We start from the raw sequence: 12,835 nt of genomic DNA on the forward strand, positions 1-12,835 counted from the left end.
ACAAGAAAAAAATTTTGTTAAAACTTATGAACATTGGATTAAGTACAAGAAATGTAAGAAACAAAAGTTTAATAAAACTGAGAAAAAACACTGCATTTTTATTCTCTTTTTCAAAAGTTTTAAAATGTAATAAGTGAATTTATATATGTGTGCATATCTGCATAATAGATATCCTGGTCTCTGTTACACAGAGTAACAGATACCGGAATATCAATTGCTTATAAAATTAACCAGTGATCTTTTGACAAATAAAGTTAGTAATAATACCATATTTGAATAATCATAGCTCTATCTGTTTAAAATAAGTGAAACTTGAATTATTCCCTTATGGTATACTCAAAAACCTACAATAAGTTATCTTTAATTATTTACTAATATAGAAGAAAGCGGGAAAAAACCTGAAATGACTACTTACAGTATTTCTGCACTTCAAGCATGGAACGCTAAAAATTCCATAAAAACACTAATTAACAAATTTGAAGGTAAAATAGTAAATATAAGCTAAATATTCATTCATATAAATGTTAAAAAAAACTGCATATTCTTAATAGTTTGAGTAAATGCAATACTCTTTATAACTCAAAGTTTGATGGAAATGAAAAACAGTTTCAGTTACTGAAAATCCCTACTTACATACATGATCTCTTTTTTTGCTTATTATAGAAAAAATATAAATTTAATTACATTAAATAAACAAATATTCATTACGGCAAAACATGCCCGTGGTTACACGCAAATTCATACACTAACCTCTAAAAAGTGCTCTAGACACACATAAGTTACTGCCACTCACTTCAATTGCATGTCAATCTCTTTTGGCCACTAACACAATTCTGTCCTCTTGTACAGGCTTTCCACAAATGAATAATAGACCACAGTGAGTAGTCCTCCATTCCTCTGCAGTCAAAGGTGAGCTAACAATGTGAGATGCTTAGGTCTGGCCTTTGACCCTCTGGTTTATCCCACAGGGTTCAAACTGGGACTGTGCCAGTCATGACAAATTTTGTACATTCATGCCCATGAACTATTCTTGAATAGCACTAGCATGGGACATAATCCTGGTGAAACAAACATGGATCTACATCGTAGGTTCCCAAACTTTTTCGGGACACTGCCCACTTTGCAAGACATACATTTTGTAACGCACCCCATACCAGTTTTCTGCGTTCAAGCCGTTTGATATTTTCATCATAAATAGCAACTAATGATACATTACTGCTTATGCTGTTAAATTATTGAAAAAGTAGTGGCCAATATGTGCTTCATCTTGAACACAGTTATTGCTATACCAATTTTGATGAAACATAGCCCATGTGTAAAGATTGTAAAAGTGTATGCTCGAATACATTATGCACAGTTTCATACAATGGTTTAAATATGAAAATTCAGAATACATATTAAGAGATTGCAAATGCATTAATAAGAATCTTATTGTAATAATTAAAACACCATTAAATATATTACAAAATGGTTTATTTCAAACTTATAAAGTAAAAATACAAAGCAAAAATAACAAATTAATGTGAGGTTTCATACAATGGTTTAAATATGAAAATTCGGAATACATATTAGGAGATTGTATTACATTAGTAAAAATGTTACTGTAATAATTAAAACACCATCAAATGGTATTAGAAAACTGTTTATTTCAAACTTACAAAGTAAAAATACAAAGAAAAAATAACAAATTAATGTGAAGGATGAGCCTGATGCATTTTTAAAAGTTTGTTAATATCGGGTTCAACTTTCGTTAAAAACAGTAGTGAATCACCACGCTCAGTTATATGCAATCGGTTCCTTTTCTTAGATAGTAAATTTGCTACAGCACTAAACCCACGCTCTGCCAAATAAGGAGATGGAAATGCAATTTCTTCAATATTTCCCATAATCTAGGGTACAGTGTCGGTATTGATTTCTGAAGCCAGAACTCTTGGTATCCACTTGTGAATTTTATTTTTAGTTCTTCATTTGTTGTGAGTTCTATGAGTTCCTCTTCTAAATTTGATGATCCTGCTGCGTTTACATGTGAGAAAGGATCTAGTACACAATTTGGCATATTCATGTTTAGAATATCCTTGAATCGCTCATTAAAATCAGCATGGAGAACCTCCAAATGTTGGCAGTATGTAAGTAAATCTTCCTTTTTGAGAGACACTGCTGATAAATTTGAAAAGTGGCTATATTCCCCTCGGTCTAGATTCCGCTTGAACAGAAGAAGTTTCCCCACAAAAGCGGCAATAACGTTTTTTGTTTTAATTAAATTCAATTCATCACCTTGTAATTGTAGATTGACTTCATTAAATATTTTATAGAGATCTGTCAAATAAGCGATGTCATTTTTGGATGTAATCAGGTTGGCCCGCAATCTGTCATCTCTGTTTTCTAGGAACTCTAGTACTGAATCAAACAAATTGTAAAATCGATTCAGACAAATACCTTTTGAAAGCCAACGAACTCTGTGTGAAGCAGCAAATGATTGAAATCTTCATCGTTTTCACTACAAAGTTGGCTAAACAATCTGTCACTCAATGAATTGCTTCTAATTTTGTTGACTGCTCAAATAACATAATGGAGTGACGTATGCAGGCGCTCACTTAAATTCTTCGCAACCAAATGTTGGCGATGAAGAACACAATGTATAGCTAGTACATTTGGTACTGCTTGTTTCAAATGTGCTATGAAACCCTTGTGGCACCCTGTCATTGCTGGGGCACCATCAGTAGCAGCAGATAAAACATTAAGAATTGGAATGTCTTTCTCTTGAAAAAACTTATTCATGGTATTAAATATAGATTCTCCCTTTGTATTCGCTTCCAAATTTTTAGCAAATAATAATTCTTGACAAACTTTTTCTTCTTTTATGAATCGTACGTATGTAAGAGTAGTGCTTCATTATTTGGGAGAGTTGATTCATTGAGTTGAATGGAAAATTGGTATATCTTCAAATAATCATACAATGATTTTTCAATGTCTTCAGCCCTTTCATCGATTCTTCTTTGCACTGAATTATTGCTCAAAGGAATTTTCCTGATATCTGATGCTGGCTTATGAAGCACAGTGTTTATTACTTCTTTTACTGCTGGCAAGATTAATTCCTCACCAATTGTGTGTGGTTTTCCCACTTTTGCGATTAATAATGAAAGATTATATGAAGCTTGTAATCCGTCATTATCTTGTTTAGTGGACGACGCAAAAAGTTTTGATATAGTTGGATGTTTAAAATATTTTTCTTCTAGTACTTGAAAATAGGACAAATCTTTATCCTTTTCATCAGCATGCATTTTAGTCAAATGCTTTTGTAGCCTAGAAGGCTTCGTTGCTTCATTTGAAAATACTTTTTTGGCAAATCAAGCACATAGGTAATAATTGCTTCTACAGGGATGGGATACACTTAAATGGAAAGGGTGCAAGAATGTTTGCTGATGCTATCAAGGCAGTGTTAGGTGGGTCGGAAAACTGCTAGATTGGGGGGATACAAGGACTAATAGATTAACAGTAGCCACTGGCAGAGGTGAAAGTGATTCTTGCACTGCTTCTATTGGAATGAGCCGCAGCCTGGAAAATAAGATGCAGGATATTTCAGAGACTGCTGGGAATCATTGGGGTACAAGTAAACACATGGGTTGTGTTAGGGTAGCTAAGAAAAAGAACAGGTGCATGTATACTTGTGTGTACACCAATGCTAGGAGTTTAGTAAATAAATTTGATCAATTTGAGGTATTGCTCAAAACATCAAAGGCAGATATTGTGGGGATTTCAGAGACATGGTGTCACACAGATATAAGGAATGCAGAACTGGAATTTGGGGAGTACAATGTCTACAGAAAGGATAGACAGGATAGGAAGGGAGGAGGGGTTATGCTATTAGTTAAAAAACACATAAAATCCAAGGAAGTGAAGCCAGTCGACATCGCTGGACAGTGCAGTGTCGAGTCAGTTTGGTGTGACATAAGCATTGGGAGATCAAAATTGAGAGTAGGAGTGTGCTATAGGCCTAATGACTCTGATGAGTATAATAAGAAACTGTTCGGAGAAATAGAGTGGGCCAGTAAATCAGAGTGTCTTATAATGGGGGATTTTAATTTCCCAGATATTGACTGGAATTTGGGGGCTGGTCACTCACACAGTAACAAGGCTTTTGTGGATTTATTGGATGATTGTTTTCTACATCAGCATGTTCAGGGGGCAACTAGAGGGAGTAATACTCTTGATTTGATTATCAGTAGTGATTCTTCATGCATTAAGAATCTGCAGATAAATGAACCACTAGGTGGCAGTGATCACAGTGTGCTGAAGTGGGAGTTACTCAAAGAGGTAACTACCATTAGGGGTAAAGGGAAGGGGAGTGTTATTGCTTTCGTAAAGGCGACTACAATGGACTGAGACAGTATTTAAATTCTGTACAGTGGGATCAACTGATGATATTGCCAACAGCAAATTCAAAATGGGAAGCATTCAAAGAACTTATCTTGAAAGCTACTAGGCTTTACATACCAACTAAGAAATATTGTTCAAGGTTTAGGCCTAAATGGATGTCAGATGAACTAATGAGGCATATGGCAGAGAAGAAAAATGCATGGGATACATACAAATTAACACGTGACACAGACACCTATGATAGATATAAGTTGATCTGTAACCAAGTTACAAAGGAGGTTAGGCAGGCGAAGGCAGATTACGAGAGATCCTCGGCAAGGGATGCAAAGAAAAACAGCAAAGAGTTCTTTACTTATGTAAACTCTAGAAGGAAGGGGATGAATCAGATTGGTCCACTTGCGATCGATGGGTCAACTGTTGATGACCCTGCTCAGGTAGCTAACAAACTAAATGAATATTTTGCATCGACATTCACACATGAGGAGTTATTCAGCGAGGGGAATGCCAGAGGTGTATTCAACTCTAGCAGTAAGCTAGAGAATCTTGTAATAACTGAGAGCAAAGTGGAGGAGAAATTGTTGAAGATACACACAAGAAAGGCACCTGGGGTGGATGGGATCTATCCAGTTATATTAAAGGAGGCAGCAAAGGAAGTAAGCAAACCCTTAGCCATTATTATGAGAGCTTCCTTGGACTCAGGGGGGGGGTACCCATGGACTGGAGATGTGCAAATGTGACCCCAATTCACAAAGGGGGATCAAAGGCTGACACAAGTAATTATAGACCTGTGAGTTTAACTTCTGTTCCCGGAAAATTAATGGAGGCACTGGTTAAAGAAGCACTGCAGGATCATCTAGACAAGACTTCAGTTATAGCTAGGACACAGCATGGTTTTGTTAAGAGTAAGTCTTGCCTGACCAATTTGATTGGATACTATGATGCAGTCACAAAAGATCTGGATGCAGGGAATAACTTTGATATTATATACTTGGATCTTAGAAAGGCTTTTGATACTGTTGCACATGGAAGACTGCTGCACAAATTGGAGCAGCGTGGCATTGGAGGCAAATTGCTGCTATGGATAAAGGGGTGGTTGAGGGGGAGAAGACAGAGAGTGGTAATCAATGGACACTGCTCATCGTGGACTAATGTTATTAGTGGAGTCCCTCAGGGTTCAGTGTTGGGTCCTTTATTGTTTTCTGTATTTATAAATGATATTGATGATGGTATATCAGGCTTAATGTCCAAGTTTGCAGACGATACGAAGGTTGGCAGGGTTGTCAAGGACACTACTGACACTATGCTGCTGCAACAGGATTTGGAAAGGTTGAGCAGATGGGCTTCGAGGTGGCAAATGAAGTTTAACATTGACAAATGTAAAGTACTACATATGGGAAACAGCAACCCCAGAGCAATGTATCAACTGTGTGGTACTACACTGACAGTGGTAGAGAGTGAAAGGGACCTGGGGGTGGTTGTGCAGACAGATACGAAGTTCACTGAGCAGTGCAGACGGGCTGCAAGAGTAGCTCATGGTGTATTGTCAATGATATATAGGAATTTTTCTAGCAGGGATAAGGAGGTGATTATTCCCTTGTATAAGGCAATGGTCAGGCCACACCTAGAGTACTGTATACAGGTCTGGAGGCCTCATTTCAAGAATGTCATTTCAAGGATGTAGAGCTGCTGGAACGAGTACAGAGAAGGGCAACTAGATTGGTGAATGGGACAAAGGGGTGCTCTTACGAAGAAAGGCTTAAGTTTTGCGAATTACAGTGTCTGGAAACTAGGCACCAGCGAGGTGATCTGATAGAGGTGTACAAAGCCTTGAATGGTTTGAGCATGCTCAATGCTGATGGGATTCTTCCTCTTGCTCAGAATAATCACCTGAGAGGGCATAAATTCAAATTGAGGAAAGACAGATGTAGGATAGATGTGCGGAAATTTGCCTTTAGCCAGCGGGTGGTTGGTAGGTGGAACAGACTTCCATCCCTTGTCGTGAAAGTTGATAGCCTAAATAAGTTTAAGGCTCAGCTGGACAGGTATTTCGAACGAACAGAGGGGTGAAGTGGAAGTGGTTATTTTTATTTATTTATGTTACTTTTTTTTTTTTTTTTTTTTTTTTTTGGCTGATGCTGCATAAGCTTGCTTTCTTGCATCAAATGCTTCTACTAATGCTAATGCTAATTGGTTCGTGGGAGACTGAATAAAATCATATTTCAAATACTCAATACTGTACTGTCGACAATTCTTCTTAGATTCAGACATAATGAAGTAATAAAATTTGCAACAATATTCACAAAATAAAAGATTTAATTTGCACTTTATATGACTCCCCTTATCTATCACACTTTTGACTGATGATTGTTGGCAAAGCACACAAAAAATAATGAAACTTATTCCCAAACAGCAAAAATGTACGATCACATATCAATTCATGAATTATTACGCCAGCAAAACAGCCTTGGAAGCTTTGAAAATGAAACGCGCTACGGCATTAGTTTAAAATTCGTGCTTAATCTGTCTCAAACGAATCAACAGACGCGGAGATATAATTGATTGGTCAAGCTTACGTCATTAGCATTACAGTTGTTGCTACTCTCACGTTGTCGCATTTCAAAGGCCCTAGGCTAATTAGGGTGGGTTTAGAAAAATAACAGAAAAAGGCCTAAAAAAAAACACACTTGATGTCACATTCTTGTCATTTGCGTGAAATTCAATAGAAGGTTTTGAAAATTGAAGTGGGAAAATCGAAGAAAACAGTTTTGACTTCACCTATAGCGAATTTCAGCTGTGTCCATAGAGTAAAAATTATAGAATTTATTAGATGACCTTTGAACTGGGTCCACTGGAGATAAAAATATGGATAAGGAGCCACCGACCCCTAGACCACCTGAACGCCCCCAATTGCTTCTGAACCCACTATTGCCCCCCCAAAAGGCTTCAGCACCCACTGGGGGGGAGGCGGTACCGCCCACTTTGGGAACCTATGGTCTATATCAAAGAATTACTCCACAGTGGGGGTGCATGGAATTGTCCAAAGTGTTCATGGTTCCATACACCACTTCCAAAAGTCCTAGGCCATATCATGAGATACAGCTACATGCCATAACTCAACCTCCTTCATATTTATTATTGGCACAATGCACTCTAGCAGCAATGTTCTCCAGCATCCTCCACACACATCTGATCTGAACAGGGTGTAGTGATATTCGTCACTTCACAAATCAATTTCCATTGCCCTATGGACCAATTATATTTGTTGCACCATTTGTTAACCACTGATTATAGTTGGTGATGTTTGGCTTATACAGCACCCATGGAAACCAAGGTTGTGAAGCTCCATACATGATGACACCATCACACTTAGTTGAATTTTGATGGTGCAAGCTGTCAGTATTTCATACACTAACAGGTCAGCCGGCAATCAACAATAACGCTACTCTCAAAATCAGTCAACTTAATTCTGGGCACCAATTAACTTGTATAGCTAATATGACTTCGTAAAAACAAAATTTGATATATTAATACATTCACAGTAACAATTATATTTACATTGCCATATTTCTGAAAGTTTGGTTTGATAATTTTATATGATACATTTCTTACAAATCAACATGCTTTCAAAATAATTTCTGAGAAAATATATTTACTTTTGTAGAATGCATTTTGTCTATTTATTTATTATTGATTTTAAAGTCATTATTAAAGTAAAATAAAGGAGAAATTGCTACTTCTATACGTCAGAAAAGTGATAGAATTTATTTTATCAAATAATTATTTTAAAATAATTTTCAGCAAAATTATTGGTACAACATTGAAATTAAATTTCAATGTAATGAAATTTTGGTACAACAAAATGATTCACAATCCTCTGAGAAGTTTGTTGTAATGGTACTTTACTGAATATGTATCATACTCTGAAAAAGATTAATGCTACAGAAAGTGTTTCAAGACAATAAATATAACAACCATGCCAAAAATTAAGTATTTCCTTCAATTCTATTAAGCTATCAACTTCCGCTACGACAGATGGAAGTCTGTTCCAGAAATTAGCCAGTGAGTAGTTGACTGATGGAACAGACTTCCATCTGTTGTTGTTGTTGTGGAAGTTGACAGCTTAAATAAATTTAAGGCTGAACTAGACAAACATTTGGAGTGACCGGATGGGTGAAATGGGAAGGTTTTTTTTTTTTTTTTGGCTGATGCTGTATAAGCTTGCTTTCTTGCATCATATGCCTCAACTAATGCTAATCCCCATTTCATAATGTCCTTAACAAGAAGAATTATTTTCTGTTTGCAGTTAGAAGGCCTTCGATATACACATATTCCTTCTATATTATCATCTTCCATTTCATCCTGTTGTTCTTCTTATTTGACTTATTTGGTTATGCATCCTCTCTTTAAAAGTCAATTTAAAAAAAAAAAGGAAAAAAAAATATTGTGGATCCCTCTTCACATGTATAATCTGCATGACATTCTACTACATATTCCAAAAAGGCAACTCACATCCTATTTATCCACTGACAGTTGATCTTATCTTTAATGCATAGTCATTTTTTTCCCCTTCAAGACAAAATATCTATAATCCTGCCTTCAGGAGTGCTGTGTTTCAAAAATTCATCCTGTGACACTAGACTACACCTACACAGTTTTCATTTTTCATTTACTATCATAAATAACTGCATTTTAAATGTGCATACTATATTTTGTACTAAAATCATTTCAGTGTTTTTTACTGATGCCTGTATATTTCTATTAGTTAACTAAGGCAAATAACACTTTTAGTACTTGATTTGTCACTGTTATAAATTAATGTATTTTTATTTCTTGTTTACTCTATTTCTATTAGCCCCAATGCTGTTTTTATTGTTTAGATGGGCCTTCTTACTTGAAATGAATAAATGGATATATTGATAGGGGATGTTTCTCTGTTCCAATCATGTTCACTCAAAATGAGAGTTAACCATGCTTTTACTACATTGCTCACTGCCACGACAAGAATTCATTTCAACATAATTTTATCAGGCATAAACCCATTCTGGTTGCACTGAATACATCTCTTTTAATACTTCCCTTTCAGAAAAGTGTAACTTATTTTTAGTGGGGCATGCATGCAACTGGTGATTGAAGTTTTATAATTTGAGAGATTAATACCTTTGAAAAGATGCTTGTCTTTTCAAATTTTGGCAGTTCTATATATATATATATAAAGTTCTATTATAAATGTTGTTTTATAAATATAACTTGTTCACAGATGCAAATGCTTCCTGACAACATGATAGAGTCAAATTTGTTAGGTGTTTGCACACACACACACACATATATATATATATATATATATCCCATACTGTAAAGCACGTTTCCAAATTATGTGAAATATCACTATATCATAATCTGCCAACATTACAAACAGATAAGTAGAAAAACTGAAAATAATATCAAATTGAACAAAAAAGACTGACAATTATGCCCCACTTGTCGGAGGACCACGAGGCCGTAATAGTCAGGGAAACACTGCATTTCGAATGCTAAACAAATAAATGCCACAACAGAATGATACCCGCATCAAGCTTCTGAAGCAATAGATTTGCATAATGGTGGTCCTTATACAGTGTAAAAATAACGGAACAGAAAAGATACTCAAGTGGAGAAAACCAAACTACAGAACAAACAAAGCAACGGCAAAACTTATATATCTAGAAATAAAATGGACTATAGAGGGCAGCACAGACGCAGCATTAGCAAAACATTCACAACTACCATGTGAATATAATTCAAATTAAATCCAATTGAATCAAAGAATAAATGGCAAAAATGAAATGAAAAATAAAAAGAAAATAGTCGAGCATTGTCAGTCTTTTGTCAGTCAATTGTCAGTCTTTTCTGTCCAATTCGATATTATTTTCAGTTTTTTCTACTTATCTGTTTGTAATGTTGGCAGATTACGATTGCATATAGTGATATTTCACGTAATTCGGAAACTGGTGCTTTGCAGTATGGGTCCACTAAATTTCTTTTAATTTGAACTTTTTTCTAAATGAATTTGGATTGTTTCTCCAACATTACGCTATTCCTCATTATTCTTGTGTTTATTGCTGTTTTATTTGTTAAATTCATTTTCTCTTCACTGGTCGGCCACTCTTCTGGCATACATTTCATTATATTTTTACCTTACATTTTAGAGTTAAATACATGCAACATGTGGTTTTTGCATGTTTGCTACCACTGATGTTTGCTCCGCTATTTTATTTTTATTTTACATTTCATTTTTGCTGTCTATATTCTTTGGTTCAATTGGATTTAATTTGAATTATATATAAATATATATAATATTTTTAATAAATATAATGATGGAAATGTAAGTTACACAGAATCCCAAAGCTGAAATTCTGTGTAACTTACACTTTTATCATTATATTTATATTTATTAAAAGTATTATATATGTGTATATTTACATCCTTTGCTGCTGCTTTGCGTGCTTTGGCGCATTTGCCATATCCGATTTATTTATTTTTATTTTTTATCTCCTCACCTTTCCTGGTTTTCTCACTATTATTATCGTAATATATCTTTTATATATATATGCATAAGTGCCTGTTGTTTTAACATGTCCATCCATCTACATGTAACAACTTAACTCCCAGTGGTTGGATTTTCACAAAATTTTATATTTGGTTCTTTTAGAAATATTTGTTGGGCAATCACAAATTTCATGAAAATTGGACAAATAGAAATCTGGAAATTATTATTTCTTTTTTTTCCCATAGAATTTCTATGTGAAAAAGAAATGAATATATTAAATGTAGTTTTAATGCAGTATTGTTAGCTTCAGACAGTCTGTGCACACTTCACTTATATTGTTATGTAAGCTTTGTAAACATGGTATTGCTCGTGAAGATACATATACCGATGAGCCAAAACATTATGCCCACCTACCTAATATGATGTTGGTCCTCCACGTGCAGCCAAAACAGCTCATACCTGGCAAGGCATGGATGCTACAAGATTTCTAAATGTGTCTTGTGGTATCTGGTACCAACACATAACCAGCAGATCCTTTAACTCCTGTAAGGTTCATGGTTGAGATGCCACAGATCGGAGTTGCTGTTCCAACACAAACCACAGATGCTCAATGGGATTGACATCTGGAGAATTTGCAGGCCAGGGAAATACCTGGAAGTCTTCCTCATGTTCTGCGAACGAGTCTCGAATAATCCGGGCAGTGTGGCATGGCACATTATCCTGCTGAAAGACGGCACTGCCAGAGGGGAAGACCGCTGCCATGAAAAGGTGTACTTGGTCAGCAATGATGTTTAGGTAGGTGGTAGATGCAGAGTGCCCGGCACATGGATGACTGGACCCAGGGTATCCCAGCAGAACATCGCCCAACGTATGACACTGCCGCTACCGGCCTGTTTTCGTCCCATGGTGCATCCAGGCGCCATCACTTCCCCAAGCAAACAACACACACACGTACCTGGCCATCCACAGGTTGCAACAGGAAACGTGAATCATCGGACCAGACGACCTTCTTCCAATCACTCACAAGGCACTCCAGTTTTGATGCTCACATGCCCATTGTAGGCACTGTTGCTGGCGAACAGTGGTTATCATGGGCATTCAGAGCGGCCTGCGGCTGTGCAGCCCCATTTTCAGCAGGGTTCAATGTACTACATGTTGTAACACATTACTGCCGTCACCAGCATTCCATTACGAGCGAATTGTGCCACAGTCGCCCTTCTGTTGCCACGTACCATCTGAGAAAGCCTTCGCTCACCTCGAGCACTGATTAGCCGTGGTTGTCCAACATCTCGCCAGCAGTTCGTGGGTTTCCTCCTCGGACCACTTTACGTAGGTACTAACCACGGCTGACCATGAGCCCCTCACCAGCCATGCCGTTTCGGATATGCTCTGACCCAGTCATCTGGTCATTACAATTTGGCCTTTGTCAAACACATTTAAGTCCGCTGCTTTTCCCATCTGAAAAAAAAAAAAAAAAAAAAAAAAAAGAGTAACACATTAACAGAGCTCACCATCAGGTGTCTTTTATACCATGTCCCGACCTGCACCGTAGTTCAACTGCAGTTGCTTTGATTTGCATAACGACTCTCTGGTCATAATGTTTTGCCTCATCGGTGTATATATATATATATATATATATATATATATATACAGGGTGTCTCAAAAATATTGGTACAAACGTTTAGGGAAGGTAGGTATATGAATTTCTTATTCCTTCAGATGAATTCATATTCATCTAAAGGAATATGAATCGCATAGGAACCCATAACTGGAAACGTCACCATAAGTCAGTACATGGCGCTGTTCATCAGTTAGCGAGAGGGAAAATTTCTGGTTTACTCATTCAAGCAGTAGTCGCCACACGAAGAGCATGCATCGATATACGAACTGTGAGCTGGCAGACATGCAACTAGTGTATGGATTAGAAGAGGG

At 36.5% G+C, this 12,835-nt stretch overlaps 1 protein-coding gene across 1 annotated transcript in view; it reads right to left on the reverse strand.

Annotated features, from left to right (window-relative positions):
- Positions 1–12,835, reverse strand: part of LOC150076912 (uncharacterized) — a 347,314-nt gene that overhangs the window by 269,448 nt on the left and 65,031 nt on the right. Inside the window, exon 4 of the mRNA XM_090385729.1 lies at positions 416–443. Coding sequence (XP_090241855.1) covers positions 416–443 — 28 coding nt within the window. The remainder of the gene's footprint in view (positions 1–415; positions 444–12,835) is intronic.

Source organism: Mastigoproctus giganteus, chromosome 12 (assembly GCF_048544385.1).
Source record: "Mastigoproctus giganteus isolate SK-2022 chromosome 12, ASM4854438v1, whole genome shotgun sequence".
NCBI lineage: Eukaryota > Metazoa > Arthropoda > Arachnida > Uropygi > Thelyphonidae > Mastigoproctus > Mastigoproctus giganteus.